Here is a 27,574-nt window from a genome sequence, read left to right as displayed (position 1 = left end):
TGCCCCTTCTCATCTTAAGGCTTCTGACTAAATGCTTTGTGAACCTCCCCTTTCCATTCCTAGGAAACTCAAATTGTTCAGTCTACTTACAGTGATGGAAGACAGACTTGGCTATCCGAGTCACATAATGAAGATGGGGTCACATGACAGTTACACAAGATGGCAGCACAGTGAATGTATGAAGTCACAGGGGGAGGTCATAGATGAAGCGAGGGGAAAATGGAAGAAAGCAGAGAAGGGAGTGATGATGAATAGTACAGGAATCAGACCCTCTTCCCCCTCCCCCCGAAGAGAGTATGATTAAAACAAAACACATCGATTTAAAGTGACACATAGTTATGGACACATTGAACCAAACCTTTCACTCTCTTGATGTATCTTCTAATAAGGGCACTCTCTCCTGCACGGACAGCAGGAATGGATTTGGTAATCTAACCTGTTTCTCTCTCTCCCCACTTCTGTGAACCTATGCGATCCTGAAGGAAATATGCCACTCTTCAGGAGGGCCATAGTATTTATCATATGTATTTTGCATGAAGTTCATGCTTGTTCAGAAAGCCTACACCAGTGCCATCACTTCAGAAGTCCCAGTTAATCCTTACTTTGAGGACTTAAGTGGGACTTAAATGGTGGTTATGTCTCGTGCTGACTCTAAACAGTATGAATTTCACCTTCTTAGCATAAGATTGAGCTTTTCAGAATACTGGGAAATGCAGAGCAACTGAAGGCCAAATACCAAAGTCAATGAGGATTTTGCTGTTGTCTTCAACAGAAGCAGGATTTACCTATGAATAACTACTGAAGATTTCATATTACAATACAGCCTTCATATAGATCCTTCCAGCTCCTAATGAGGCTCTGTGCTCAACTATTGTGCAATGTTCTGTTTTCATTGTCTTGACTGATAGATACCCTATAGAATGTAGTAGGAAATGACAAATTATAGGTTTTTAAAATCATCCTGTATCATTTAACAGAGAATTATATGTTGGCCATAGAATTCCATAGAACCTGAGGGAGTCTTTTAACTGAATATGCACCACAGCTGACTTATATTTAGTTGGTCCAATGTGGGGAAAACTTATCGGGGAACCAGGGGAGGAGAAACCATTCTACCACTTCCCATGGTATTAAGCTGCTGTAAAGTCACTGTAGCCCCAGACACTGGGACACTGAGACAAGAACTTCATGCTGAGTGCTTTTCAGCTTTGGAGCTTTCAGCGGGTCTTGAACATAGTGGTAATAGGACCTGGAGACTCAATTCCTGGTGCCAATATGCGAGTGTTGCCTCGGAACTGTGCAAAATTTCTCTGTGTAACTCCTTCCTCCAGTGGTGCTGTAACATTTGTGTGCTACGGGGTAGCTGTACTCCTGCATACTTACCATCTGCCAAGTTCTCTGAGCGCCAGAAGCCACAAATATTGAACTCCAAAAGAAATCTGATAAAAGAGCAAGAAGAGAGGACATTTTGCAGTAGTCCAGAAGGATACAGGTGTCACAGAGATGGCCCAGCGGACTGCCATGGCCTAAAGAGCCCAAGTCCTAAAATGTGCAATGTGAATTTTCTTGCAGCAGAAGTCTGAGACCTTTTTCACCCTTTCAGCACATCCCTTTGGCTCTCTGATTTGCTTTGCTCATACTAGAATGGCTTATTCCCAAAGGACAGTGTAGGCAGGGCCGGCTTTAGGCTGATTTCCCCCGAATCGGGCCCCGCGCCTAAGAGGGCCCTGCACCCTAAAGAAGAGCACCTAACTTAGGCGCCTTCTTAATTTTTACTCACGCGGCGGCACTCCGGGTCTTCTTCGGTGGGTCCTTCTCTTGCTCCGGGTCTTCGGCGGCAGGTCCTTCAGTGCCGCTGAAGACCTGGAGCGCCGCTGGGTGAGTCATCCCTCACTTCCTAAAGCCAGCCCTGAGTGTATGCTGCCCCTGACCCAGTGCATTCATTAGCTCTGTGGCCTCTGAGGCTGAGAAATGACTCAAGCATCTTTGAGAACCAGCTGTGGAGTAAGTATTGATCAGTGCGACAGAAGTGGGTACTATGCAAACACAGCGACAGGGGCAGTGTGTGCCTGGTAAACTAATCTGTACTAAAGATGGGCTCAGGATCTTTTCCAAACTTCAAGGATGTTTAGATTCAGTGCTTCAGTTTGGGCCCAATGTAAAAATTGATCGAAGTTGCAACATTTGGACCCAGATGTAGATCTGAACTTTCTCTCAATCTGAGGGGAAGCTGACTCCAATGCTCCTGTTTAAACCTCTTCGCTCCCCTCCCTCCCGTCCTCCTAAACACTGCACCATGTGCAGGAAACACAGGGTATAGTCTCCAGCATGTCACTAGGATCCTTATTTGAACAGACTAGTTTCTTCTTTCTTTATCTCTTTTCAATTGAACAATTGTTCTCAACTGATCCTAGTCAAATCTGAAAAGGAAGGATGGTCTAGTGGTTAAAGGAACTGCATGGGGAGTTGGGAGACCTAGGTGATATTTCTGGTTCTGCCACAGACTTTGCACTTTGATGACCTTGGGCAAATCACATGATCACTCTGTACCTCTGCTTCCCAATCTGCAAAATGGGAATATTAGTACTTCTGTATTTCACAGGGCTGTGGGGAGGTTCTCCGGTACTATGGTGATAATGCTACAGAAATGCCTATGCAGTAGAACAGTGTTTCTCAAACTGGGGTCGCCGCTTGTGTAGGGAAAGCCCCTGGTGGGCTGGGCCGGTTTGTTTACCTGCCCCGTCCGCAGGTCTGGCCGATCATGGCTCCCACTGGCCACCGTTCACCACTGCAGACCAATGGGAGCTGCTGGAAGCGGCGGCCAGTAAGTCCCTCAGCCAGCGTCATTTCCAGCAGCTCCCATTGGCCCAGAGCAGCAAGCCGCAGCCAGTGGGAGCCGCGATCAGCCAGACCTGCGGACGGGGCAAGTAAACAAACCAGCTCGGCCTGCCAGGGGCTTTCCCTACACAAGCAGTGACCCCAGTTTGAGAAGCCCTGCAATAGAACCTCAAAGTTACGAACACCAGAGTTACGAACTGACCAGTCCACCACACATCTCATTTGGAACCAGAAGTATGCAATCAGGCAGCAACAGAGACAAAACAAACAAACAAACATGGTACAGTTTTGTGTTAAATGTAAACTACTAAAAAAATAAAGGGAAAGCAGCATTTTTCTTCTGGATAGTAAAGTTTCAAAGCTGTATTAAGTCAATGTTCAGTTGTAAAGTTTTGAAAGAACAACCATAATGTTTTGTTCAGAGTTAAACAACCGCCATTCCCGAGATGCTCGTAACTCTGAGGTTCTACTGTAGTCATGCCTTAACAATGAGCCTGTGCATGTATTTGTCTTAGATCTCTCCCCTGTTGGTATAATCCTCCTAAACTGTTGTACTCACATGAGGAAATCACTTATCAGCCACTTCACTGCAGCAAGAAAGGTATAAATGGGCTGGAGAAAAAGAGAAATACCATAAAGTTCTGCTCACAGAAAAGACAGTCATCCTGCAGGACTCAATATTTCATCTAGGTTCTCTCTATCAAGCAAATTCTTGGAGACAGGCTAGAATTTAAGCTCTTGGGATCAATGGGAAATTTGCAAAATGCATCAAAAGCCAGTGGAATCTCCTTCTACCAATAATATCTCCACACCTCCACTCACATTGGGTCAGAGAGTTTATCCCAAATGTGCATGGGACTTTGAAAATGTCATTACTTGATGATTTTCCTCTGGTATGGATGACCTCTGAGAGCACAGAGCAGGGAGGAAATAAACTTACTAAATGGGACAATGACAGTTTAGAATGCTGTTATCTGATGGTAAGTGGTACTTTTGGTACAAGCTGTGGCACTAGCAGCCTCACACTACAGTTAGTGTTGTCTGCTTTTGATAACACAGCATCTTAACCCCATATCCATCCAGCCTTTCTTTAAAGTGGATTGTCTAGTGCCCAATCTACCTACCTTTTTAGGTAGATCCTGGCCTACGTGCTATTCTCAGAACATTTAGCCTTGGTCCCTCTATTCCATGTCTTCATCTCTTCCATGGTAGTTTGAATGCCTCTTCCTAGAGACCTTTCTCCTGATGCTGACATTGCAATGCCCAGTCAATTCCTCCACTTTCATCTACAGTTTGTAACCTAAGAAAAGCCTGGCACTGTACTGGTGACAGTTCATTGCATAGATTTCTGTGGTTCCTTATATGCCTGATAGGCATGATGGGACTGCATGTAAATGGCTGAAGGAAATGGAGTTGCACTGATCTATGTCAGGTTTGAATTTCCCATCACTTGAGAACAAACAACTCCTTTTCTCTTAACAGGAATGTGTTCCAAGGCACTAGAGAAGTTCTGGACCAAGCTACCAATGAGCATTCATGCAATGGGCTGACCATAGGGAGATACATACACTGAGCAGAGGCTGGGCACCACTGTGATGATGGTAGGGCATTTTACACATGGCCTGATAGTCGTACATCGTCACCCTATAAAATCAAAGCAAAACAAGCAAACAGTCAAAAGCAAGAAGTGCGACCAGCCATGAGATGGTCACTCAAGTGTGAGCTAAATTTTTTCCTACTCAGGCTATATCCTGGATATATGTTTGTACATAAGAATTGCCATGCTTGATTAGACTGATGGTCTGTCTAGTCCACTGTCCTGTCTGTGGGTAAGGCTGGATGCTGCTGAGAGAGGTGTTGTAGCTGCTGTAACTTTTATGTTGAAATGTTCCCAATTAATATGAACTTGTTAAAGAAAAGGGTGCAACAAAACACAATCTTTCAGATTAGAGCCCTGAGTTGGTTACAGATAATCTATTTAGCAAAGGACCACTAGGCGACATGGTGAATGATAAAACTGAACTTGATTCAAAAGAAAAATGATTAGTTAAGCAAACAGGCATGCAATTACTACTTACACAATACTTCAGTTATACTTACACTTGAGCATGAAATAGTATGTCAGTGGGTGATTAGTCCACTGACAACAGAGCAAAGTAAAGTTTTATAAGCTTGGAACCTAATGGTACTTTTTTTATATTGATTGGAACTCTCCTCAGTTTTAACAAAATGACATAACTATTATAAGAATAATTAACATTAAACCCACTTATTACTATATTCACATTTTTGCCACCTTTTTATTGGTTTTTTACATAGTCCATTATTTAAATTGACATCTATAACAATGTATTTTTGTGCTATTCATATAGATAACATTTTAATAAAACATTTATCATTTTTAAAAACATAGCAAGGACATGAGCAAAGTTACATTGTAGCCAACTTCAATTTTTCTGTTTTTATTGTTTTCAACTTCTCTCTAACTTTTCTTACACTAGCAACTTTAATTTCTCCATACTCTTCTACACTTAGGCTAACTTAAGCCAAAACCTAATCATAGGCTACACTGTGCAATACTATACCATAGGAGGAAATTTCTTCCTGAATTCAGAGGGTGACCATAATATGCCCTTGAACGGAAGGATTATAATTTATCTACCTGAGTAACCCCAGATGCCATTTTTAATCCATCTAAATGTTTAATTTGTTTTTGAACTTACTAAAGAATTAGTGTGCAACTAAACTAGTGAAGGACATTCAAAGGGAAAACATTTTCTACCAACTGTATTGCAGCCACTGGGGAGGTCTCTGGCAGCCAGCCACTCATTTAAAATCTTTCAAGGTCTGGTGAGAAACTGAAAAGCTTTCAACCAAAAGCAGAGAAACTTTCCATATATATAGCACTTTCTAACATATGGGACTAAGACATAGGTGCAGTTCAGATAGTGCAAGACTGGGGCAGTTTGGGATTTAGTTGATCCCATAATGCTTTGCAGTAGCTGCATCCAGTAAGCAAGAGAAGCCTGGCAGGAGAAGGGAGAAAACAAGAAGTGTGAGGATTCTGGTCAGGGGGAAAGATGCTAGGTGAAAGAGTGTCTGTAGGAAAATAGACAGTAGGGAAATAAATAATTGAACTTCCTGCCCCACCTCATGGTTTCCCTCATTGTCCTTCCAGCCAGCTATACCACTGTCACTGGGACAATACATTTCATCCCCAGCTCTATCACCTTCTAACAGAAGAAAGGTACAGAGGAGATCTCCACTTACTTCCTGAACATTCCCATGTTTAGGAGTTGGGTCATTACTGAGCCGTCCACTTCACCAAAAAATTTTCCAGCCTGCACAGACAAAGTGATAAAAGGGGAGAGGGAAGAGAGAAATGTTAGTGATAAAGTTCCTAAGCTTTCTACTGGTGTAACCAATCCATTCTGTCTAGAAGCTGTAGGATCTACTACCTGATGAATACTGTTAATAACCAACAAGCACCTTTAAAGAGGTATCACATAGCCAGGGCCGGCTCCAGCTTTTTTGCCGCCCCAAGCGGCGAAGTGGGGGGAAGAAGCCGCAATCGGCGGCATTTTGGTGGCAGCTCAACCGCGCCACATCATTCTGCTATGGGTCCTTTGCTCCGATGGGGACTGAGGGACTTGCTGCCGAAGATCCGGACATGCCTCCCCTTTACATTGGCCGCCCCAAGCATCTGCTTCCTGTGCTGGTGCCTGGAGCCGGCCTTGCACATAGCTCCAGCTTTTGACTGGCTGAGAAGTTTGAGGTGGGGCCTGTATTCTCTTGTGAATATTTGTAACCTGTGAACACGGGTTCTGAAAGCAAGTGCCTCCCCTGCCTGAGCTAAAAGACCCAGCTATGTTAGCTCAAAATCTGTAGCGGACTCTTAAATCTCTGTGTGGGTTCAGTGACTATAGGGGGACAGAGAGCACAATGTGTATGTGCAGTTACATGTTTATTTAAGAACTATAAGCAGTTTTGCAAATCACAGCCATACAGGTACCAAAGATGCAATATTAACAAATACAAAAATGGCTGCATCACTTTTTGTTTAAGGGAGACATTGTGCAAAGATGTAGTCAGGATTATCTATTTGGCAGGTTATTACAATATCAGAGGATGTAAAATCTTTACACAAGTCAATGTATGTTGCCTCTGGAGATTTTCTTGATCTCAGTAACAATTCTGCCTTTACTTACTAACAAACCAGAGTAAATCCGCTATAGTTATGTTTAACATTTGTCAAAGCAATGGTTTGTTTTCTGGCAAGTGTGCTTTCTCTGAGGATGGGCTAGGGTAACTAAATAGTTACTTATTGGTCTTCTGTCCATTTTGCAGTGTACACATCTGATGGGTTAATTTTTCCATAAGAATTAGCTCCCATCTATTATGGAACCATTCTAGTTTGGGCAAAAATTCCCTTTTCTAATGAGAAACTAGTTTAGCAGCCAACAGTGAATGAGAGATTAATTCTTCATTAGTGGGAGTGTGACCATTTCCACTAGGAAGTCCCAGGAGGATTTACCAAAGAATCATTTGATAATAATCACCCAAGATTAGTAATACTTGGTTAAAAATCTCCTCCCAATACTCTTAAAGAGCCAGACATTCCCACCACACATACATAGGCATACAGTCATCTCTTCCCCCCACAATTTGGTTTTTAATAATCTCAGACACAGTCAAAGGTGTCTGAGCAAGCTGTAGCTCTTTCACCTCACTGGCTCTTTCAATCTGATTATGGTGGTTATTGGTCCAGCTGCTTCATTTAATACCATTCTGTAGCAGTAATGAGAGCCAGAACAGTTAGATGTAACGCAACATAATCTGCAGCTGGCATGGCAAGGTCAAAGGGCCATGGTTGGACTATGAGTGCAGCCTGTCTAGTTCAGGAATACTGGGACGTCTTACTGAGTTCCTGCAATTCCTCCTGAGCACAGAGCGCCTGATTCTCATTTGCAGTGGCAATGTAAACATTTAATGGATTCTTAGTATAAATGAGAATAAGGCCCAGAAAGTACATCCAGAAAACAGCAATGATCTGGCCTTTTGACCTACAGTACTAGATTTTCAAAGCTAGGTACTTTTATGTACTGTGTGCTTGATAATAGCATGAGAACTCAATTTTTAGTAAACCCAAATTGCTCTTCATCAAAACAACTCTTCACACTCATTAAAGCCCAACTCCTAACCTTCTGCAGCTCTCAGCTTTCACTAAGCTTCTTGCTTCCTCTGGGAAAAGGTTACTGGACCACCCCCTTCCCTCCAGCTCCCAAGGCACAGGGAGGCCTGGCTTGCATGATCCACTGTCTGTTCTTAAAACTATCTCCTATACTGGATCTGTGGGTGGAATCCCTGTCATCAGCACATGGATCAAAGCTAGGCTATCTCCCCTGGACAGGGGGTGATGTCAGATCAAGGCAAAGGACAGCAGCAGGATGGAGTGAGGAGACATGATGGAGAAGATCTCACAGCTCCTAGGGTAGCTAAGGCAATTCAATCCCAGTTGCTCATGTCATCACGGTAAGAACACACGCACTTTGACACTTTCCTCTATTTTTATCTTGAAATATATGCTGGGAAGTGTCACACTGTTGGCAGGTTCTATTTGTTTTAAACAAGAAGCCAGTTCCTTGGCTGCCTTTCTTTGGCCAAATGCAGGGAGAAATAGGAACGAGGGTCCCACCACTGTTCATGTTAGAGCAGTAACAGTTTGTGCTGTCTTGAGATGCAGATGGGGTACAGGGAGAGCTTCCTCTTGACACATACAGTACTGCATGACTCACTGGACTCTCCCGCACAGACTCATTCACGATCTGATGCGATTCCTGGTATGTTTTGCATGATGAGCACTGCAGGCAGAACTTCTGTCCTTCTCTCGTTTATACACAGACATTGGCCTCGGTATTTAAATGGCATACACTTGCAAAACTGGCATCAGCATCAGGCACTAGGCACATATAACCTACATAGCTAACTTGGGTAGGGACGCAATGTAGCAAGCTGGCTGACTTGTTCCCTCAAGGAAATCCAGATTCAGGAACGCTCCTCTGTGTTAAGATGCCCCACATGTGGAGATCCAGGAAGGCTGCCGTGTGGTGAGTTGTACTGTGTGGAGACCCAGGCTGGGAAAGGCTGCAATGTGATGAGCTGTCCAGTGTGCAGACACAGACCAGGAAGGCTGCCCTACCCAGACCTCAGGCTCCCGATTTTTAAATCTACTGCCTGTGTGGTATCCTGATTGGCTAGCTGCCATTTGTTTGATGTCTGTCGCAGAGGAAAAGGCTGTAGGAATACTATGTAGGAATCAACAATTTAGAGACCAATGGTAACAGGTGAAATAAAGAGCCAATCTAAATACAAATGAAACATGAACAAAAAGTCATTGGCAAGCTGTGGACTGACAAGAGAAATGATGATTTTCCCCAGCTCCGGGGAGTTAACAGCTAGAGTAGCTGATAGCACTGGAGCCTGCCAGAATGCCTGATCGCAGAGGCACGCGGATACTGTTTATAATTCATCTAAATCCATGATAACGACAGGTTTTCACTCGTCAGATCTGCCAGAGAACAGCTTTGCATAAACCCCATTTTCCATAAGACCCAGGGGCAATGCAGAGGCAGCACAAGAGGAATACAGGTGCCATGTGCCCAGAACTGACAGCAGTAATGGCATTAAGCAGTCTGCCGTTGCTTTTGTCCATGGGCAAATGGCTTCAGGAATGTAACTTTTTTTTTTTAAAGCACGTGAGGGTCAAGGTGAAGAAAAAGTCGAACTTAGTCCAAAAAAACCCACCCCGGACCTATAAACAGCAGGAACATAGGAACTTCCCTGCAAGAGCAGACCAGGGGTCCATCTATTCCTATAGCCTATGGCTGACAGTAGCCAGTACCAGATGCTTCAGAGGAAGGTGCAAGAAACCCCACAGTGGAGACTTACAGAAAAATCTGCCCAAAGGGCAAGTTCCTTCCTATCCCACTCTCAGTTGGTAGCTGCTTTATGTCCTGAAGCATGAGGGTTATGCCCCTTCTATATTTTTTAATCTGTCTAATGGAATTGTGCATGGTCTCATTAACTATCTAAATGACCATGCTGTTTTGAAGTCTACTAAGTTATTGACTCAGTGAAATCTCATGGCAGTGAGTTCCACAGGTTATTGGACTGTAATGAAACAAAGGTTTTCTTTTATAATTTTTTCTTTTTCTATTTTATTAGCTGTCCATTAGTTCTTGCATTATGAAAAAAAGTAAATAGGTGTAAATATTCATCTTCTCTCTAAATTAAACCAACCTGATCTTTTCAATCTTTCCTCATGTGGAATTCTCCCCATGCCTCATTTTATTAACCATTTCTGAAGCCCCTCTATTTCTGTTATCTTCTAGCAGATGGTGGCCAGAACTAAACACACCATTTCAGGTGAAGGCATATCAGTGACTCACCTAATGGTATTACAATATTTGCAATATTATTTTCTATTTCATTCTTTATGCATAGTAACATTTTGTTTTCTTTTTTGACATCACTGTACACTAAGCAGATGTTTATATTGAGATATCCATAGTGCCGCCCAGGTCTCATTTCTGAGAGTTAAATTAGAGCCCAGAAATGTATACATGTAGTTCAAATTATTCCTTCCTATGTGCATTACCTTACATCTGTCAATACTGAATTTCAACTCCCACTGTATTGCCCATTTGTCTAGCTTCATTAAGATCTTTTGATGTTCCCCGCAGTCTTCCCTAATCTTAACTTACCTAAATAATTTTATCTGCACCATTCACCATCTTGCTCTTTCCCTCCTTCCCTTTCCCAGAGTATTGATAAATATATTCAACAATACTAGTCTAACTATGGAACATTGGGACACCCCATTGATAACCTTTTCTATGTTGTAAATGGACTATTTATTCCTAGTCTTTGTTTTCTGTCTCCTAACTACTTTCTGATCTATGACAGTACTTTATTTCTAACCACGTAACTACACAGTTTCTTTAGCAGCCCCTTGTGAGGGATTTTGTCAAAAGCTTCTTGAAAGTTCCAATAAATTATAACTGGTTCTCCATTATGTACTATTTTGTGGACGCTCACGAAGAATTCTAGAAGGTCAGACAGAATTTCCTTTACAGAAGCTGTACCGTTCATCATGTTCATTTGGGTGTTTTACAGTTCTGTTTTTAAGTATCACTTCAACCAGTTTTCAGAGTAGCAGCCGTGTTAGTCTGTATCTGCAAAAAAAACGGGAGTACTTGTGGCACCTTAAAGACTAACAAATTTATTTTAGCATGAGCTTTCATGAGCTACAGTTCACTTCTTCGGATGCATAGAATGGAACACACAGACAGGGGATATTTATACATACAGAGAACATGAAAAGGTGGAAGTATGCATACCAACAGGCAGAGTCTAATCAATTGAGATGAGCTATCGTTAGCAGGAGGAAAAAAACTTTTTGAAGTGACAATTAAGATGGCCCATAGAAGGTGTGAGGAGAACTTAACAGAGGGAAATAGATTCAATTGGTGTAATGACCCAACCATTCCCAGTCTTTGTTTAGGCCACAGTTAATAGTATCTAGTTTGCATATTAATTCAAGTTCAGCAGTTTCTCTTTGGAGTCTGTTTTTGAAGTTTTTTTGTTGCAAAATTGCCACCTTCAAGTCTGTCACTGAGTGGTTAGAGAGGTTGAAGTGTTCTCCCACTGGTTTTTGAATGTTATGATTCCTGATGTCAGATTTGTGTCCATTTATTCTTTTGCGTAGAGACTGTCCGGTTTGGCCAATGTAAATGGCAGAGGGGCATTGCTGGCACATGATGGCATATATCACGTTGGTAGATGTGCAGGTGTACGAGCCCCTGATGGCGTGTCTGATGTGATTAGGTCCTATGATGGTGTCACTTGAATGGATATGTGGACAGAGCTGGCATCGGGCTTTGTTGCAAGGATAGGTTCCTGGGTTAGTGTTTATGCTGTATGGTGTGTGGTTGCTGGTGAGTATTTGCTTCAGGTTGGGAGGCTGTCTATAAGCGAGGACTGGCTGGTCTCCCAAGATCTGTGAGAGTGAGGGATCATCTCTAAGGATAGGTTGTAAATCTTTGATGATGCGCTGGAGAGGTTTTAGTTGGGGACTGTAGGTGATGGCTAGTGGTGTTCTGTTATTTTCTTTTTTAGGCCTGTCCTGTAGTAGGTGGCTTCTGGGTACTCTTCTGGCTCTGTCAATCTGTTTTTTCACTTCAGCAGGTGGGTATTGTAGGTTTAAGAATGCTTGATAGAGATCTTGTAGGTGTTTATCTCTGTCTGAGGGATTGGAGCAAATACGGTTGTATCTTAGAGCTTGGCTGTAGACAATGGATCATGTGGTGTGTCCGGGATGGAAGCTGGAGGCATGTAAGTAAGTATAGCGGTCAGTGGGTTTCCGGTATAGGGTGGTATTTATGTGACCATCGTTTATTAGCACAGTAGTGTCTAGGAAATGGACATCAGGAATCATAACATTCAAAAATGTTGTAACGTGCTACTAACCACTCAGTGACAGACTTGAAGGTGGCAATTTTGCAACAAAAAAACTTCAAAAACAGACTCCAAAGAGAAACTGCTGAACTTGAATTAATATGCAAACTAGATACTATTAACTGTGGCCTAAACAAAGACTGGGAATGGTTGGGTCATTACACCAATTGAATCTATTTCCCTATGTTAAGTTCTCCACACACCTTCTATGGGCCATCTTAATTATCACTTCAAAAAGTTTTTTTCCTCCTGCTAACGATAGCTCATCTCAGTTGATTAGACTCTGCCTGTTGGTATGCATACTTCCACCTTTTCATGTTCTCTGTATGTATAAATATCCCCTGTCTGTGTGTTCCATTCTATGCATCCGAAGAAGTGAGCTGTAGCTCATGAAAGCTCATGCTTAAATAAATTTGTTAGTCTTTAAGGTGCCACAAGTACTTCAACCAGTGTATCTGGTACTGAAGTAAGGCTGCAGTTATTCCCAGGATTACCCCATTGTCTTTTTAAAAGACAGGTACAATATCTGCAACTTTCTGATAATCTGGCATAGGGTGGATTTTAATGAAGTTGCATATTTTTGTTAGAAGGTTAAATATTTCATTCTCCAGCTCCTTTCTACATCATCTGGCCATGCTGACTTACTGCTCTTCAGTTTGAGTTTGTTCCTGCATCTCGTTTTTTGACATCAGAATCCCTGAGAATGCCCCATCTTCATTATCTGAAAAGAGTAGGTTTGGGATATGTATCTCCCCAGCATCGTCTCTAGTGAAGACAGACATAAAGAAATAATTTAGGGCCAGATTCTGTCAACCTTACCCACGCTGAGTAGCACGTTACATCACAAACAGTCCCACTGAGCTCGGTGTTGTAAGATGATACTCCTCATAAGTAAGGGGATCAGAATTTGGACCTTAGTGTCTCAACAACTGTCCTTACTTGCTCTCTTTATTCCCCAATAGTCCAGCAAATGTACAAATTCTCTCACAAGTTTCCTCCTTCTGATTTACTTAAAGAATTTATTTGTTTCTGTCTTTGGCTTTTTGCTCTTCAAATTCCTCATTAATTTCTACCTGTGACAGTCTATACCACTATGGTCACAATTTTTACTAGACTATAATAATTTTTGTACAAAGTATGCCTTGTAAGGTATCATTTGAAAACTCATAATGTGCTGAACATTAGTGTTCCAGTAAAATACATGTATCATCATTGTATGTAAAGTTATAGGATTCTACTGTATAACATTGCTGTAACATGCTCCAGGTTAAGAAAAGCAGGCCCAAACCAGTTTCTCAGGAACAAAGGACAGACCAACACCCAGTCCGGTGTTAAAGAGCTATCATGGCTTAAGCAGCCATTCTCCAACAGCAGGAAGGTGTGAATGAGAAATTTACATTTCATCACAGGGACGGTTCAGAACTCACATACACAAGAGACTTTGTCTCCAGCACCCCAACTGGCTCAAAGAGGGGACAGTGATATAAAAATGAGAGACAGTGGCCTCCAATTCACCTCTCTTCCTTCCTTCTCTCTGCTCATAATATCAATGAATACCTGAAGGACACTGAACTAAGAGGAGACTGAAAGGAGACCCAGCCTGCGAAATTTACTGCAGTGTAGGGTGAGGAAAACCTTTGCTTTGAATTTTGTTAGTTTGTTAAGTTAACCATTAGCTTGCATTTTACTCTTTTTTTTCTTTTTGTAACCAATCCTGACTTTTATGCATCATCACTTGCAATCCTTTAAAATCCATCTTTCTGTAGTTAATAAACTTCTCTTATTGTTTTCTTAACCAGAGTGTTTGGATTAAAGTGTGTGGGGAAACTCCATTTGGCCTAAAAAGGCCTGTGCATATCATTTTCCTTTGATGAAATGATGGACTTTCTATAAGCTTGCATTGTTCAGTAGTGTGCTGGACAGTATAAGATGCATAGCTCTGGGAGATAAGTCTGGGACTAGAGAACTTGCTGGTGTTGCTCTGCAGTTTAATTTGTGAGTGGCTAGTGAGCAGCACTCAATACTTGGTAGCTGGGAGGGATTTTACATGCTAGAGGCTGTGTGAGAGCAGGCCGGAAGTGGATGTTCTTACAGCAAAGCAGTGTAAGAGGCATTCCAGGTTGGAGAACGGAGGGGACACAGCTGTCCAACAGTCCAGACTGTACCCTGGGAAATGTCACACTACCTTACACTGTACCTAAAATAATTTATGCTCCTTTCTATTGGCTTCACTTGAGCTGGATTTCCATTTTCTGAAGGACACTTGTTTGGCTTGAGAACCCAGCCACTTAACCATCCTGTTTCTTTTCTTGCTGTCATAAACAGATAGTTAAGGGTTAAGGTCTTTTTTTAACCTGTAAAGGGTTAACAAGCTCAGTAACCTGATGAACACCTGACCAGAGGACCAATCAAGGGACAAGATAATTTCAAATCTCTGTGGAGGGAAGTCTTTGTCTGTGTTCTTTGTTGGGTCTTTGTTCTCTCTTTGGATCTAAGAGAGGCCAGACGCATTTCCAGGCTATCCAAGTTTCCTGAAGTATTTTCTTCTATTCAGTATAGTGAGTATTAGAAAGGTGGATTAGTCTTATAATTAATTTCTACATTTGCAACTGTATGTTTGCTGGAGAAATATCTTTATTTCTGTTGCTGTTACTTTGATTATTCTGAGAAAGGGGGGGGGAAGCCTCTTCAGGTTTATAAGCTAGACCCTGTATATTTTTCATCCTGGTGTTACAGAGATAGTGTACTTTCTTTCTTTCTTTTAATAAAATATTTTCTTTTTAGAACCTGACTGATTTCTTCCCTTGTTTCGATTTTCAGGGGAAGGGGAGGGGGGAAAAGTGAATCCCTCCTTGTTTGATTCAAACTCATTGAATCAAGGTATCTCTCCCAACGACTAAGGGAGGGGTAAGAAGGTGGGGGAATGGTTTATTTCCCTTTGTGTTAAGATTCAAGGAGTTTGGATCTGTGTTCCCAGGGAAAGTTTTGGCGGAACAGGGAGTGTACTAGACACTGGAATCTCTAGTTGGTGGCAGCTTTACCAGATCTAAACTAGGATTTTAGTTTAGAGGAGTCCATGCAGGTCCCTATCTTGTGGATGCTAAAGTTCAAAGTGGGGAATAAACCTATGACACTTGCCTTCCTGCTTCTGTTTTAGTTTAGGGGAATGAATGACCTTTGCGACTCTCGTAGATTGTGTCAGTAGCCTCCACGGTCGGGGTAAGGATTTTTATTTCTTTACTTTTGACATAAAAACCTTTTCGACTAGTTTCTTCGTTATCTTTAAAAATTCCCTTGCTAAAGTTCAGTGTCACAGGGCCTTTGGTACCTTCTCTCCCTCAAGGTTGTTGAGCTTAATTATACTGTGGCTGCTCTTACTTAATGATTCAGCTAGAGTCATTTCTTCAACCAACTCCCAGAGACAGAATATCAACATTCTGTATTGTTTAGTACCCTTCCATCTGAGGGTCCCAATGCACTTCACAGGCACTAATGCATTCATTAATGAAGGCTCCCCATGCCCCCGAGGGGAGGGGAAGGTAAGTATTGCTATCCCCATTTTATAGGTGCAGAAACTGAGGCACTAGAGTGACTTGCTCAAGGCCATATACCAAATCAGTCCCACACCTGTGAACAGAACTAAGGTCTCCTGACTCATAGCCCTAGGCTGTAACCTCCAGACCCCACTCCCTCCCCCAGCAATTGGTAAGTGTTCCAGCAGATTGGATGAAACACAGTGAAGCCTCTCAGCTGAGTCCTGATGTCTCCATCTCCTCCCATTGGCCCTAAGTCCCCCTCCCCAGCAGATGTTTGATCTGGTGCTTGGAAGGACAAGTGATAAAACGGGGCCTGTTCTGTGTCTCCAAACTCTCACTCCTTTGTTCATAACAGTTGTAGGGAGGATACTGTGCTGAATGCCCTATTCGGCTGTGGCGGGGCCCTGATCCTGGGTCTGCATATTCAATAACTGGAGGCTGATGCAACTGAACTCTCCCCTCTATTACATAAGCAGGTCTGAGCCCTCTTACCTCTGTAGATCCCTTGGCAATGAATATAAATCCATTATTATCAATGAGGAAGCAGTTCAGATTCTGCAGAGATATAAGGGAAAGGAAGTGAAATTACAGATGGCACTTTGGTTATGGTTGGTTGTTTATCGTTACTAGTATAACAGGGGAGGTAGTATAGCCTAGTGGACAGGGCATTGTCCTGGGGCTCAGGATACCTGGGTCCTATTCCCAGCTCTGCCACTAGCCTGGTGTGTGACCCTGGGCAAATCACTTTCCCTCTCTGTCTCCATTTCCCCTCCCACTCTGTGTCCGCTTTGCTTATAGTATTTAAAGTGTAGTCTCTGCCTCAAAGAGTCTGCCGTTTACTATCTCTGTGTGGGGTATTACTGTAATATAAACAATATTTAAGAAAACACTACACACTGTCAGAAAAGGAAGGGAGTTCAGACGGCACTCTTCTTAATAGAATAGTGATAATACTTTGCATTTATCCAGTGCTTTCCACCTGCAGATGTTAAAGTGCTTTACAAACAATAGTGAGTTAACCCTTGTTACGATCTCCATTTCACAGATGGGGAAACAGAGCACAAAGACTAAATAATTCTCCTACGGTCACACAGTGAGTCAGTGGCAGAATGAAGAACAGACCCTGGGACTCCTGACAACCAGTTCTTCTGCTGTAAGCACTAGAGATGATCCTGCCTCCATCTAATTTTTTTTTTCCAAGAAAAAAAGATTCCAGATTCTCCAGAGGCAAAAAATCTGGGGTAAGGGTGAGAGGACCCTGGTCAAGATCCACCATTTCATGGGCAATCCTGATAGTCTATATTTTTCAGTTTATAATATTATCTCAGACTGAGGAAGAGATCAGGATCCAGAAGAGACCCTCTCTGAGCATGAAAAGAGGATTCTCCTCTGACCCCACTGCTGACAGGACAGGACATTCTCTCCAGAACACAGCTGGGCTCCAATGGTATAGCAGCCAGTGGAAACCCCGGATGGCATGAACATAGGGAGAATGGAAAACATGAGGGGCTTCTCTAACAGGCATTCTCCTCAGCAGCCACTAGAATCTACTGGCCAAATCAGAGAAGAGATCGATGCCCTCTGAGCCCCACATGCTGTACCATGGTGATTTCCCCTGACCCAGACAAGCTCCCTGCAGGACTTGGTGCTAGGTCAAGCCCTACACTGAATGTTTGGCTCTGGTTGTGGTCCTGCTGAGCACCTCTTGTAAGGTGTTGAGCACCCTTGACTCCCACTGATTTCAGTGGAAGCAGGCCCTCGGCCAATGACCTCCTCACCCCATAATCCTCACAGAGACCCTTTAACGAACTCAATGAAACTTACATCATCCTGACAGCTCAGCGGACACACGCCATCCACACCACTGCACTGGAAAGGAACAGGAGAAATTAAATGATGACAGAGTCTCCAATACGTCTGTTAGTCTATAAGGTGCCACAGGACTCTTTGCTGCTTTTACAGATCCAGACTAACACGGCTACCCCTCTGATAGTGTCTATCTCGTTAGCCTCAAGGGGATGGACATCAGACAAAGGATCTACATCTTACAGCTGGGTACAGGTCAACGACTTAGTTACCATTTTGAAATAGACTGTCTAAGCAGCACACACTTAACGCCTGCCAAGGAGACCAGTAATAGTTCTGCCCTCTACCCACAGTCTAATTCCTCAAAATAAACAGTATTGTCTCCACTGAATATTACACATAAGCCTGGTTCTGCCTCCTTATCCACTGTGAGCAGGACCTAAGGGAACTTCTAGTGTGCTGTAGCGGGGTCCGCCTGGGCAGTTAATGTGTGGCAGGCTAGAGCACTGTATGTTCACAGCCTAGCTTGCCACGCGCTGACTGCATAGCAAGCCCTCAGTGCAAGGGTGGCAGAATCAATCCCTCTAGTATTAATAACAAAAATAATTATACATTGGAGAGAAAATGTAGGGTGCATTTTCATATCTCATAACATCTTGCCCAAAACAAAGACATTACATTTTAGGGATGCATTATTCTCAGGCAGTGTTTTTTTCCAGACAACTAATGACACAATAGAATGCGAATGTGCTCCAATAGCCTCAGGCACCATCCATTTGTTTCATTCAAGGATCTACGGATACCAGAGTTGACGTGTGTCACACCATTGAACTGGCTAGGACAGGAGGAGTTAAACAGTGAGTAACAAAAGCCTTCAAGTGCTTATTCATTTCATAACTATTCCGTGTGTGTGTCTGTCTCTTTCTGTTATTTTCCTTGGGGGCAGGGGAGGGAAAGCTGACGCAGTGTTGCCAATTTCTCTACGCGGGTCTCCTTCCTTCTCTGGCTTTCCTGAGGTGGGGAAGAATAAATGACAAAGATGACAGGCCTTGCCTACTCTGGATCTGCTGCTGATTATTTTAAAACTGCAATAAATTCTATACAAAAAAATAAGCCCCTCTCCGTCTGCCCTTCCTGGCTGTCTCTGAACAGCTGTGGGTAAATCGGCCTCTCAAACCACAGCAAAACTGTTAGTGGTGTTTCTCATCTCAAGTTCTGCAATACAGAGTGCTATTTCCATGGAGCCACCCTGTGTCCTGTAAGCATATTTCAAAGGATGATCAAAGAATTTTCAGTTTGTTTCAGGCTCCAGGGCTTTGTGCCGTTGCCACAACTACATCCGCTCTTCACATCTTGATAATGGTTTAATAGACAATGACATTACCTGGTCCACTTTTATGATGTGACGGTGCAAATGTTGCCTTGTCATGGTGGGATTATTTCATCCCCACATGACATATGCAAAAAAGTGGCAGCCCTAGACGTCACTCTGGATTTGCTCTGGTTTGTGCGGCTGAGAAATATGGTCGTAATAAACCCAAGAGTATTACCCATAGGGATGAAGATTAACAAACCAAAGTGAAGTCAATTGAGTTAACCCAAGGGACAGTTTGGGCCCATTGTGTCTCTTGGCTCATTGTGTCTTTTAGCTCAGGGGTTGAAGTGATCTCTCAGAACTACCAGCTCCGCCATCGCCCAGCAATGGAATTTCATTAGACTGTAACAACATTTCAGGAGGGTGAGAGTTTGTGTAAATCAGATACGGGTACAAGCTGCAAATATCTGGATCCAGATTTCAGCCACCTCAAGGTTAAGGCCGTTCAGATCTGAGGGTTTAGTTCAGCCTAGATAAAGTCAGGGGCCACTTACAAAATTCAAGTCCAGATCCATGTTCAGATTTCAAGCCCCTCCTGCAAAGTAAAGGTCCCGGGTGTTGGTTTGCTCCTAGCTCTAGTTTAAATCTATTTATAATGTTATTGTGCTTGTCGATGAGGGCAGCAGGGAAGAGTTTTCTAATAATGTATAGATGGAAAAGTGGATAGTCTTCCAAGGGGAAGTTTGAATGTATCAATTAGGATTGTACCATCCAGTCAGTGGCCAGTCGGGGACTGGCCCAGAGAAGAGTGATGCAGGAGAATCTGACGAAACCCAAGAGTTCAGGTGAGAATCCCTAACAAACCCAGAAGAATTATTTTCAACCTGAAAGGCAGGGCCGCCCAGAGCGGGGGGTAGTGGGGCAATTTGTCCTGGGCCCCGCAGGGGCCCCACGAGCCCTGGCCCAGCGGTGGTCCATGTCTTCGGCAGTGGGGGGCTCCTCAGTGCTGCCGAAGACGTGGAGTGACTGAAGGGCCCCCCGCCGCCGAAATGCTGCTGAAGTCCTGGACCATGGCCGGGTGAGTACAAGCACCGCAGCTCCCCCACTTTGCCCCAGGCCCCCTGAATCCTCTGGGCAGCCCTGCTGAAAGGCCACAACACCCATTCCCAATACATGTGCTCCCCTCTACATGCTTACATTGCAGCATTTGGACTGATTCTCATCTCAGCATAGGTGTGAATCCGGAAGAACTCTTTTAAAGCCTTTGGAATGACTCTGGGTTTGCAGCAGTGGGAGTGAGATTAGAATCACCTTTGTTCATTCTGCTCGAAAAAGAGCAGGAAATTTATGTGAGAAAACCACAGCGATGGGGATAATTGAATGTGTGCTCCCCATTTATTTTGGGACTGCTGCTTCAAACATTTCTGCATCACTACTTCCCAAGGGACCAATCCACGTCAGGCTCTGTGGTTTCTTGGGTGGGTCTCTGAATCACTGCAACCCAATCTACTTTAAAGTTTGCCAAAGACACTTAGTTACTGCAAAGAAAAACACAAGCTAAGTGGGCTTAGACTGTCGCCAGCTACTAGAGGCAAGGGACAGCATGTATCAAACAATGACATATAAAATACACGTGATAAACAAAGCATCATACAACATAGGCAGAGACACAGTGGGGAACTCTGAGAGATCTCTCTGTCCTGAGCTCCTGTCTACTTACATCAGTGTCATTGGGCTGGGCGGGAGTGTGGGTATGTGGAGCAGTGCAGTATGCAGGAGAGATGTGGAGAGAAAAAACAAAATGTTCATTAGTGACTCCTTATTGAACTGCTAGCTAGTGCCAGTAAGTCAGGCAAACTCTTCTTTCACATGAGTAAGTGTTAGAAACAGGGCTTCATCCCTGACCCAGGAACCACCCTTCAGCTTCTTTGGTCTTTCTTCCCAGGCTCATTTCACCCCGGGAATGAATGTATGTTAATATGTGTTTACTTTCTGGGGCCATGTCCCCCAGAAGGTTCTTGTACAACCTCCTTTCAATAACCCCCCTTGATAAACCTCCAACGAGCTCCTGTTCACTCTGTGGGAATCTCTTATTGCCAGGTATCCTGTTAGACATACACGCAGGGCACCTCAGTCTCCAGCCTGCCGAGAGCCCTCCCTCTGCCACCAGTGGCAATAAAAATCCTTTCCCATTCCCCTCAGGCTCTCCAGTCATGGAGATAAGTTTCCTGAGCTCAAACCAGAATAATTCTAACCTAGTAACAGTTCCCTCTGTGGGCACCAGGCAGACATTTCATTCTTTGCATCTTCAGTCCGATGAGACTCCTCTCCACAATGTGCTGCCCATATTCCCTAATATTTTGAGAGTGCCCCTTGCTGGTAACAAAAAGGCATTTCCATTCTCCTCCTTATCATACCCAGGAAATGCTCTAGTTATCCCAATTCTCTCACTCTGATTAGACGATCTGAACTAGCACAGCCTCGCAAATTTCTCCTGGCCTGCTAGCCTGGAGCAAGTCGTCTTTTTTTATTTTTATTTTTTATTTTGACAGGCTAGTAGGATTTCATCATCATCAACATCATCGCTGAGATCAGGATAGTAAAGGAGGGCAGGGAGATTTTGTGCCCCAAATTACAGCTTTCCATGATGGTTCCGAAAGCCTGAATGAATGCAAACATATTTCCACAATTTACGTGTCAGCTGCAGCAGCATTAATGCCGGGCCAGGATTCTGACATTGTTAACGCAGTGTTCCTAGAACAGACTTGCGGCTCATGCAGCATTAGAGCCGTCAAAGGATTAGAAAAACGTGTAACTTAAAACTAATCTACCACATAAATCTGTTTAATACAAATTTCACAAAAGCCTTCATGGAACTGCCACCAGAAATCAACGTGCATAGCATGGGACAAGTATCTCCACAGAATTACTGCTATTCCTACCTGCCACGTAGCCATCCAGAACTTGCGTTGGAGTAATTCCAGCTTAATTTGCACGCCCACAGCTACGGGGAAACAAAAGTGGGGAGGGAGGCCAGGGGGGTGAGAGAAAAATAGCTGCAAGTTAGGAAAGGGAAAAAAAAATTTGCATGAAACAACAGGACAAAATTGCACTCGCAGCCTGGTTCCAAGTGTAAATGACGAACTGAAAGGTAAGCATTGAGTCAGACAGTCAAGTGAGAGTCAGAGGTTTAACAGGCTGGGAGAAAAGGAGGTGTCAATTGCTGTATTGAAATATCGACACCTCCCTCCCACTAAACACTACAGAGATACAAACAGATTAAAAAAAGGCTTTTATCTTGGACTGTCAGATATTTTCAGGCCAGGGTGGACTGTTAGACTCATCTAGGCTGATCTCTTGCGTATAACGCACGTTGACTCAGAAAGGTAGGCCAGTGTCAGGAGTGGGTTTCAAGCCCCCACCTCCAGGGAGACTGCAACCTGAATGCAGCAATAAAGAAAACATTTACACCACAAATTAAGGCGTAATTGTAGGCATGGTAGGGAAGATGTGGCAGCATGGACTTCAGCATAGGCTAGCAACCCAAAAATGTACCCAGGCTCCCCAGTGGGCTTGTACTGCGGCGGTGAACCTTCGCTGAAGCCTGTGTTGCTGTGTGTTCAGTACTATTGTTACCCATGCTAGGTGGATTAAATAGTTTACAATTACACTCTAATTTGTGGTGTAGATGTGACCATAGCCCGTTCTTGATCAACAAAAACCGTTGCAAAATCCACACAGAAATATAACACCTGTCAGTAGAAAAGGGGAGATTTTAAACTCACTGGCTGCTCTTCCCAGCTGAGTACATCTTCCCCTAGGCCAAAGGGTATTCTTGTAAAATCTGCATGTAAAATACTTAACTGTCGTCCTAAAAGAACATGCCCTGATTTTGTGCCTCAACCCCTTCCACGCACGGTCACATCCCCAGGATCGTGCCCTCTGTAGAAGCAAGAAGTGTGCAGTGTCTCTCTGTAGGATGTAGGAATGCCCCCAGCTGTACATACAAATGCAGTAACAAAGATTAACGGGCAAGTGTCAACCCACAGAATCGACTGGCCAAATCAAAGGGGCCTGCAAGAAATCCAGCCTCAAGAAGGATCTTAAAATATGATGATAAAGAATAAAGAGAGAGAGAGTTGGAGAGGAAAGCATGAGAGGGAGAGATGGAGGGCCTGGTCCCCTCCAGATTTACACCAGTGTAAGTGAGAGGAGAATCAGGCCTGGTGAGTTCTTTAAGTCTATATTGTGCAACTTTATGTGTGGCTGCTTTTAAGTTAACTCTTTGATCTGATGTTGTAATTCAGCTGGGAAGGAATAAAAACCAGAGCGGGCAACAGGAATTATGCTACGTGCACAAAGAACCTGGCAGCTGGCATCATGGCCATGGTACATCATCTCTGCTTGTAACGCCCTGGTGTCAGTGTCCTTCCTGTCACATCCTTACTGCTGGTACATCTTACAAGATCCCACTTCACTGGAAGGTTTTTATCCAGAGCTCCCTATTATAGAATGAATCTGACTGCTGTGAAATGGGGAAAGGAATTATTTTCTACAGCTGCCTAAAGCCCAGAGTACAAAACCTGACAAGACATAAGATTCATTTAAGATTCATCTGGATCTAAGTCTCTGAATATAAGGAAAGAAGAAAGAACAGGGCTGAGTTCAGCCCTGGTGTAGTTCCATTGACTTCAGTTGTGTTACCCCAGGGGTGAATTGGGCTCAGTGGCCTCAAAGACCAATCTGTGTTGGAGTGTGATAGAGTGTAAATGATGTTGTTGTTGTTGTTGTGAGTCCATCTAGAAGATGGGCTGATTTTGTACATAGCTTTGAATAAATTCCTTGTTATCCTTTAAAACCATCTCAAGCAAGAGTCATTCCTCCTATCAGAGCCGATCACATCAACGGGAGTGAACATTACCAAGGACATGCAGATTTTACAAGACTGAGGAGGCGTTGGTACCAGGACAACTAACCTTGGAACACAGGAAGTTATTGAGAAGCTCATGTTTTTGCCAAGAGGGACCTAACGCCTAGAAATGTTGTTCAAAGGAAATTAAAACCTTTGTCATGAACCCTTTCCTCCTTAGCCTGTAGGGTGCAAATAACTTCCACTGCAGAGTTACTTGTGTCATGAGGTGGAATAGGGCTCCCGGGTTTGTACTGGTGCTTTCTGGCAACCAAAAGAAAGAGAAATCCATCACTTCTGTCCCTCCTGGGCTACCCAGTGGCTAGCCCTCTCCTTGCCACGTAGCCTGCAGCCATGTTTCTCCCTTCTGGGCAGTCTGTCAGCTATCTTTCTCCTTTGCATGAGGCCCTTGCCACTGTGTGAAGCCACCTCTCTCCTTTGCATGTAGCTTGGCAGTTAGCCCTCTGCTTTCTAGTCCAACAGCTAGTCCTCTTTCCTTGTAGTGGTCTGCTGGTGATGTGACCCAGCAGCCATCCCCTCCTACCCCCTGGGGCTCACACACACTCTTCTTTCCATGCATTCCTGCAGCCGGATGTAAGAAGGTGTAATTTCAAGCAATGTAGGGTCTACTTTAACTTGCACTGTGGTTTGTCTCTTTCTGGCTGGCAGGGCCGGCTCCAGAGCCCAGCGGGGCAAGCAGCCGCGTGGGGCGGCCCTTTCCCGGGGGGGCGGCAGGCTGGGCCAGTGGACCTGCCGCAGTCAGGCCTGCGGGAGGTCCACCGGAGCCTCGGGAGCAGCGGACCTGCCGCAGGCATGACTGCGGACGGTTCGCTGGTCCCGCGGCTCGGCTGGACCTCCCGCAGGCATGACTGCGGCAGCCTGCCGGACCAGCGAACCGCCCGCAGCTGCGGGAAGTTCAGCCGAGCCGCGCGACCAGCGGACCCTCCGCAGTCATGCCCGCGGGAGGTCCGCTGCTCCCGCGGCTCGGGGGCGCATCCTGGGCATGACTGCTTGGGGCAGCCAAATTTGTAGAGCCGCCCCTGCTGGCTGGTGTCCACTTGGGGGAACAGGAGCAGGAAAACCTGTCCCCTTCTTGTGTCTTGTCTGCTGACTGGAACCCCCTGCCCTTGCCTACGTGGGGAATGGTAGCGGTTTTCAGTGGGGACAACATTAGCCTCCTCTGCATGCATGTTGAGCCTGGGGGTTTAAGAAAAAAGAGGCAGGGGACAGTCTCTCAGGCTATGTCTATACTTGGGTGTGATTCCCAGCTCATGCAGACATACTTGTGCTAGCTCACAGACTCAAAATAATAGTGTACCCATGATAGTGACAGCACGGGCTAACCGCTGCATCCGAATCTGCCCCAACCCCAGGGATTAATATTCAGGGTGGCTAAGCCCACGCCACCGCTGTCCGTGCTATCCTGGCTACACTACCATTGAGCTAGTGCTAGTATGTAGCTGTAGTATAAGGGGCAGTAAGCAGTAGGGGCCTGGCTGTCCTGCAGGCTGGCCATGCTTTGGAGTGGGGGTGGGAGGAAGGAGGAAGGCAAAGACACAGATTCAGGAGACGAGTCAGAAGCTTAGATGAGAGGAAGGAAAAGCTGGTGATAACAAGTCACGGCATGTGCCAAAGAATAGCTAATAGCTACCCGAGATCCTTCTTTGCTCCAGCACAAGATCTGAGTTCCACTCTGCTGTGAAATTTGGGGTGGCTGTGGAGTACAGCACAGCAACAACCATAAAGTCCTAGAGGTGACCATGGATAATGGTATTATTTCTACTGACATGCTAATAACTCAAGCAACTGTAGTTTCCCTGTGGTAGAATAAAGTATGTGAAGGGAGACAACATAACATGTTGAACAGTCAGATATTGATGCGCTATTCAGACATCCCAAGTTCATGCATAACTTTCTACCAGCAGGTAACCTCGAGTCACTGCAAACTGAGCATGTCCCTGCAGTACTATTGCATCTGCATCTCTGAGAAACCACATACCACTGCTCAACATGTTGTTTATACCATTCCCCTCCACCTGTTCATTCTTCCCTTCGCCATATCTGTTGTCATTACTCATCCACTGTCACTTGCTCTGTCTGCCTTTTCTTGGGTTGTCTCTGATTAGCCATATGCCTTTCTCATAAGGAGCTTTCCTCAAGATTTCATTCTCTGTCTACCTCATAATAAAGAGTCATAACAAAGAGTGATAAGATTACAGCTGGTAGACTGCTTATCAAGCTGTACCTTACCATTCAAAAGCTTTTGCTGTCACAGCAGCTGGCTTGCCATTTAAATAAAAAACATTATTTTCATTTCCTTTGTCTTGTCATTGAACGATTTACCCACTTCTGTTCCTTTGCTAGCATGAGCCAATGGAGCTTCTCCAGGGATGAATTTGGCCTTTTCTCTCTGAGTGACCAAAAAGCCAAGAAACATTTTGCTTAAAAAACTTCAGGGCAAACTAATAATAATACTACTACTAATAAAAAAACACCTAAAGCAAATGCAGCCTGCCAAAAGAATTGGAGCTTGGAGCCAGGGACATTAAAGCAGGTAAGGTGCAAGAGTGATTCTTAGCAGGATTTACCTGCTGTGGCTAGGACACCCAGACTGGAAATCAAGGACAAGCTGAAGGCAAGAGAAAAGTTTTTGATTTATAAAGGGAAGGTTTATGGGCCAGTGCCCAGGATGCACTGGAAAGACTCGGCTCCAATGGGATGGATTCTGGTCTCATTCGCACCCTTGTAAAGGCCAAGTAACTCTGCTGAGTTCAGTGGTGTCAAGGTGGCATTACAGTGGTGTAACTGAGGGCAAGGTTTGGCCTGGGATGCACGAGCTGATGCCCAAGCTCCTTCCCTCTGCACTCCCAGACCAGAATGGAGCATTGTGAAAATCCAGGCTGCTTTCTAGACCAGTCAGCTCCCCACAGCCCTGGTCCTCAAGTTTTTTTCTATTTTTCTTCTGCATGCTCCTAGGGAAGATAATGCCAGAACATGCCTATTCCTCTCCTACTCAAGCTTTACAATAGCCCAGCGCTCCCTGCTGCTCTCAAGCTGCTCAACACAACTGCTGCGGCTGACTACCCTTTATCCAGCCCACTGTAAGGGGCTGTCTTAAGGTGCTGCCTCCTGCCCCTTCCCCGCCCTCTGGACTCCCCATGGGTATGGTTGTTTTGTGGCCAGGCCCCAGGCTTTCTCCAGACTGTCCTTTTCATGATGCCATGCTGTTCTAATCTCTATTTAGAAACTAGCAGACACAAAGACGTGGCTCCTTCACCTCTCCTTTCACTGTAGCTTTATTATGCTAGGGGAAAGGGGAGGTGGCGGCAGCTCAGCCCACGGGTTCCTCCCAGTAACCTGGTCCCGATGACTTCAGCCTGCCGTAACAGGGGCTGAAGGGAGGTCTCCCCCCGCCTCCCAAGCCCATGTATTCCATTCAGCAGACAGGGGGAGCTGGGTGGGAGACAAAAGCAATTGCTCTTTCTTGAGGCTGAGTTGAGAGGAATTAAAATCTTCCAATCTCCTGTCTCTGCACATTTGGGCATTTCTGAGTGGATTCTGCCCGCTTGGCTGGCTGATTCCTTTACACAGCGTGTGCATGCACTTGTGTGTGTGTGTGTGTGTGTGTGCACGCACTGCCGTCTTCGCAGATGT

At 44.5% G+C, this 27,574-nt stretch overlaps 1 protein-coding gene across 20 annotated transcripts in view; it reads right to left on the bottom strand.

Moving 5' to 3' along the window:
- Positions 1-27,574, bottom strand: part of CACNA2D4 (calcium voltage-gated channel auxiliary subunit alpha2delta 4) — a 179,524-nt gene that overhangs the window by 8,037 nt on the left and 143,913 nt on the right. For 4 of the 20 annotated variants that reach the window (XM_039546326.1, XM_039546316.1, XM_039546343.1 and 1 more), the window contains 9 exons: positions 21,954-22,015; positions 20,732-20,746; positions 17,715-17,759; positions 16,383-16,445; positions 6,109-6,179; positions 4,407-4,482; positions 3,398-3,450; positions 1,384-1,439; positions 91-111 (listed from right to left, as the gene is read on the bottom strand). In XM_039546326.1, the coding sequence (XP_039402260.1) occupies positions 91-111; positions 1,384-1,439; positions 3,398-3,450; positions 4,407-4,482; positions 6,109-6,179; positions 16,383-16,445; positions 17,715-17,759; positions 20,732-20,746; positions 21,954-22,015 (462 nt within the window). Of the gene's footprint in view, positions 1-90; positions 112-1,383; positions 1,440-3,397; positions 3,451-3,962; positions 4,483-6,108; positions 6,180-10,137; positions 10,287-10,982; positions 11,073-12,999; positions 13,120-14,551; positions 14,667-16,382; positions 16,446-17,714; positions 17,760-20,731; positions 20,747-21,953; positions 22,016-27,574 lie in introns of those variants that run through there. The other 16 variants (XM_039546335.1, XM_039546409.1, XR_005601060.1 and 13 more) reach the window with 15 other exon arrangements.

This window comes from Mauremys reevesii, linkage group 1 (assembly GCF_016161935.1).
Source record: "Mauremys reevesii isolate NIE-2019 linkage group 1, ASM1616193v1, whole genome shotgun sequence".
Taxonomy (NCBI): domain Eukaryota; kingdom Metazoa; phylum Chordata; order Testudines; family Geoemydidae; genus Mauremys; species Mauremys reevesii.
This window is presented reverse-complemented; position numbering and strand designations above follow the sequence as displayed.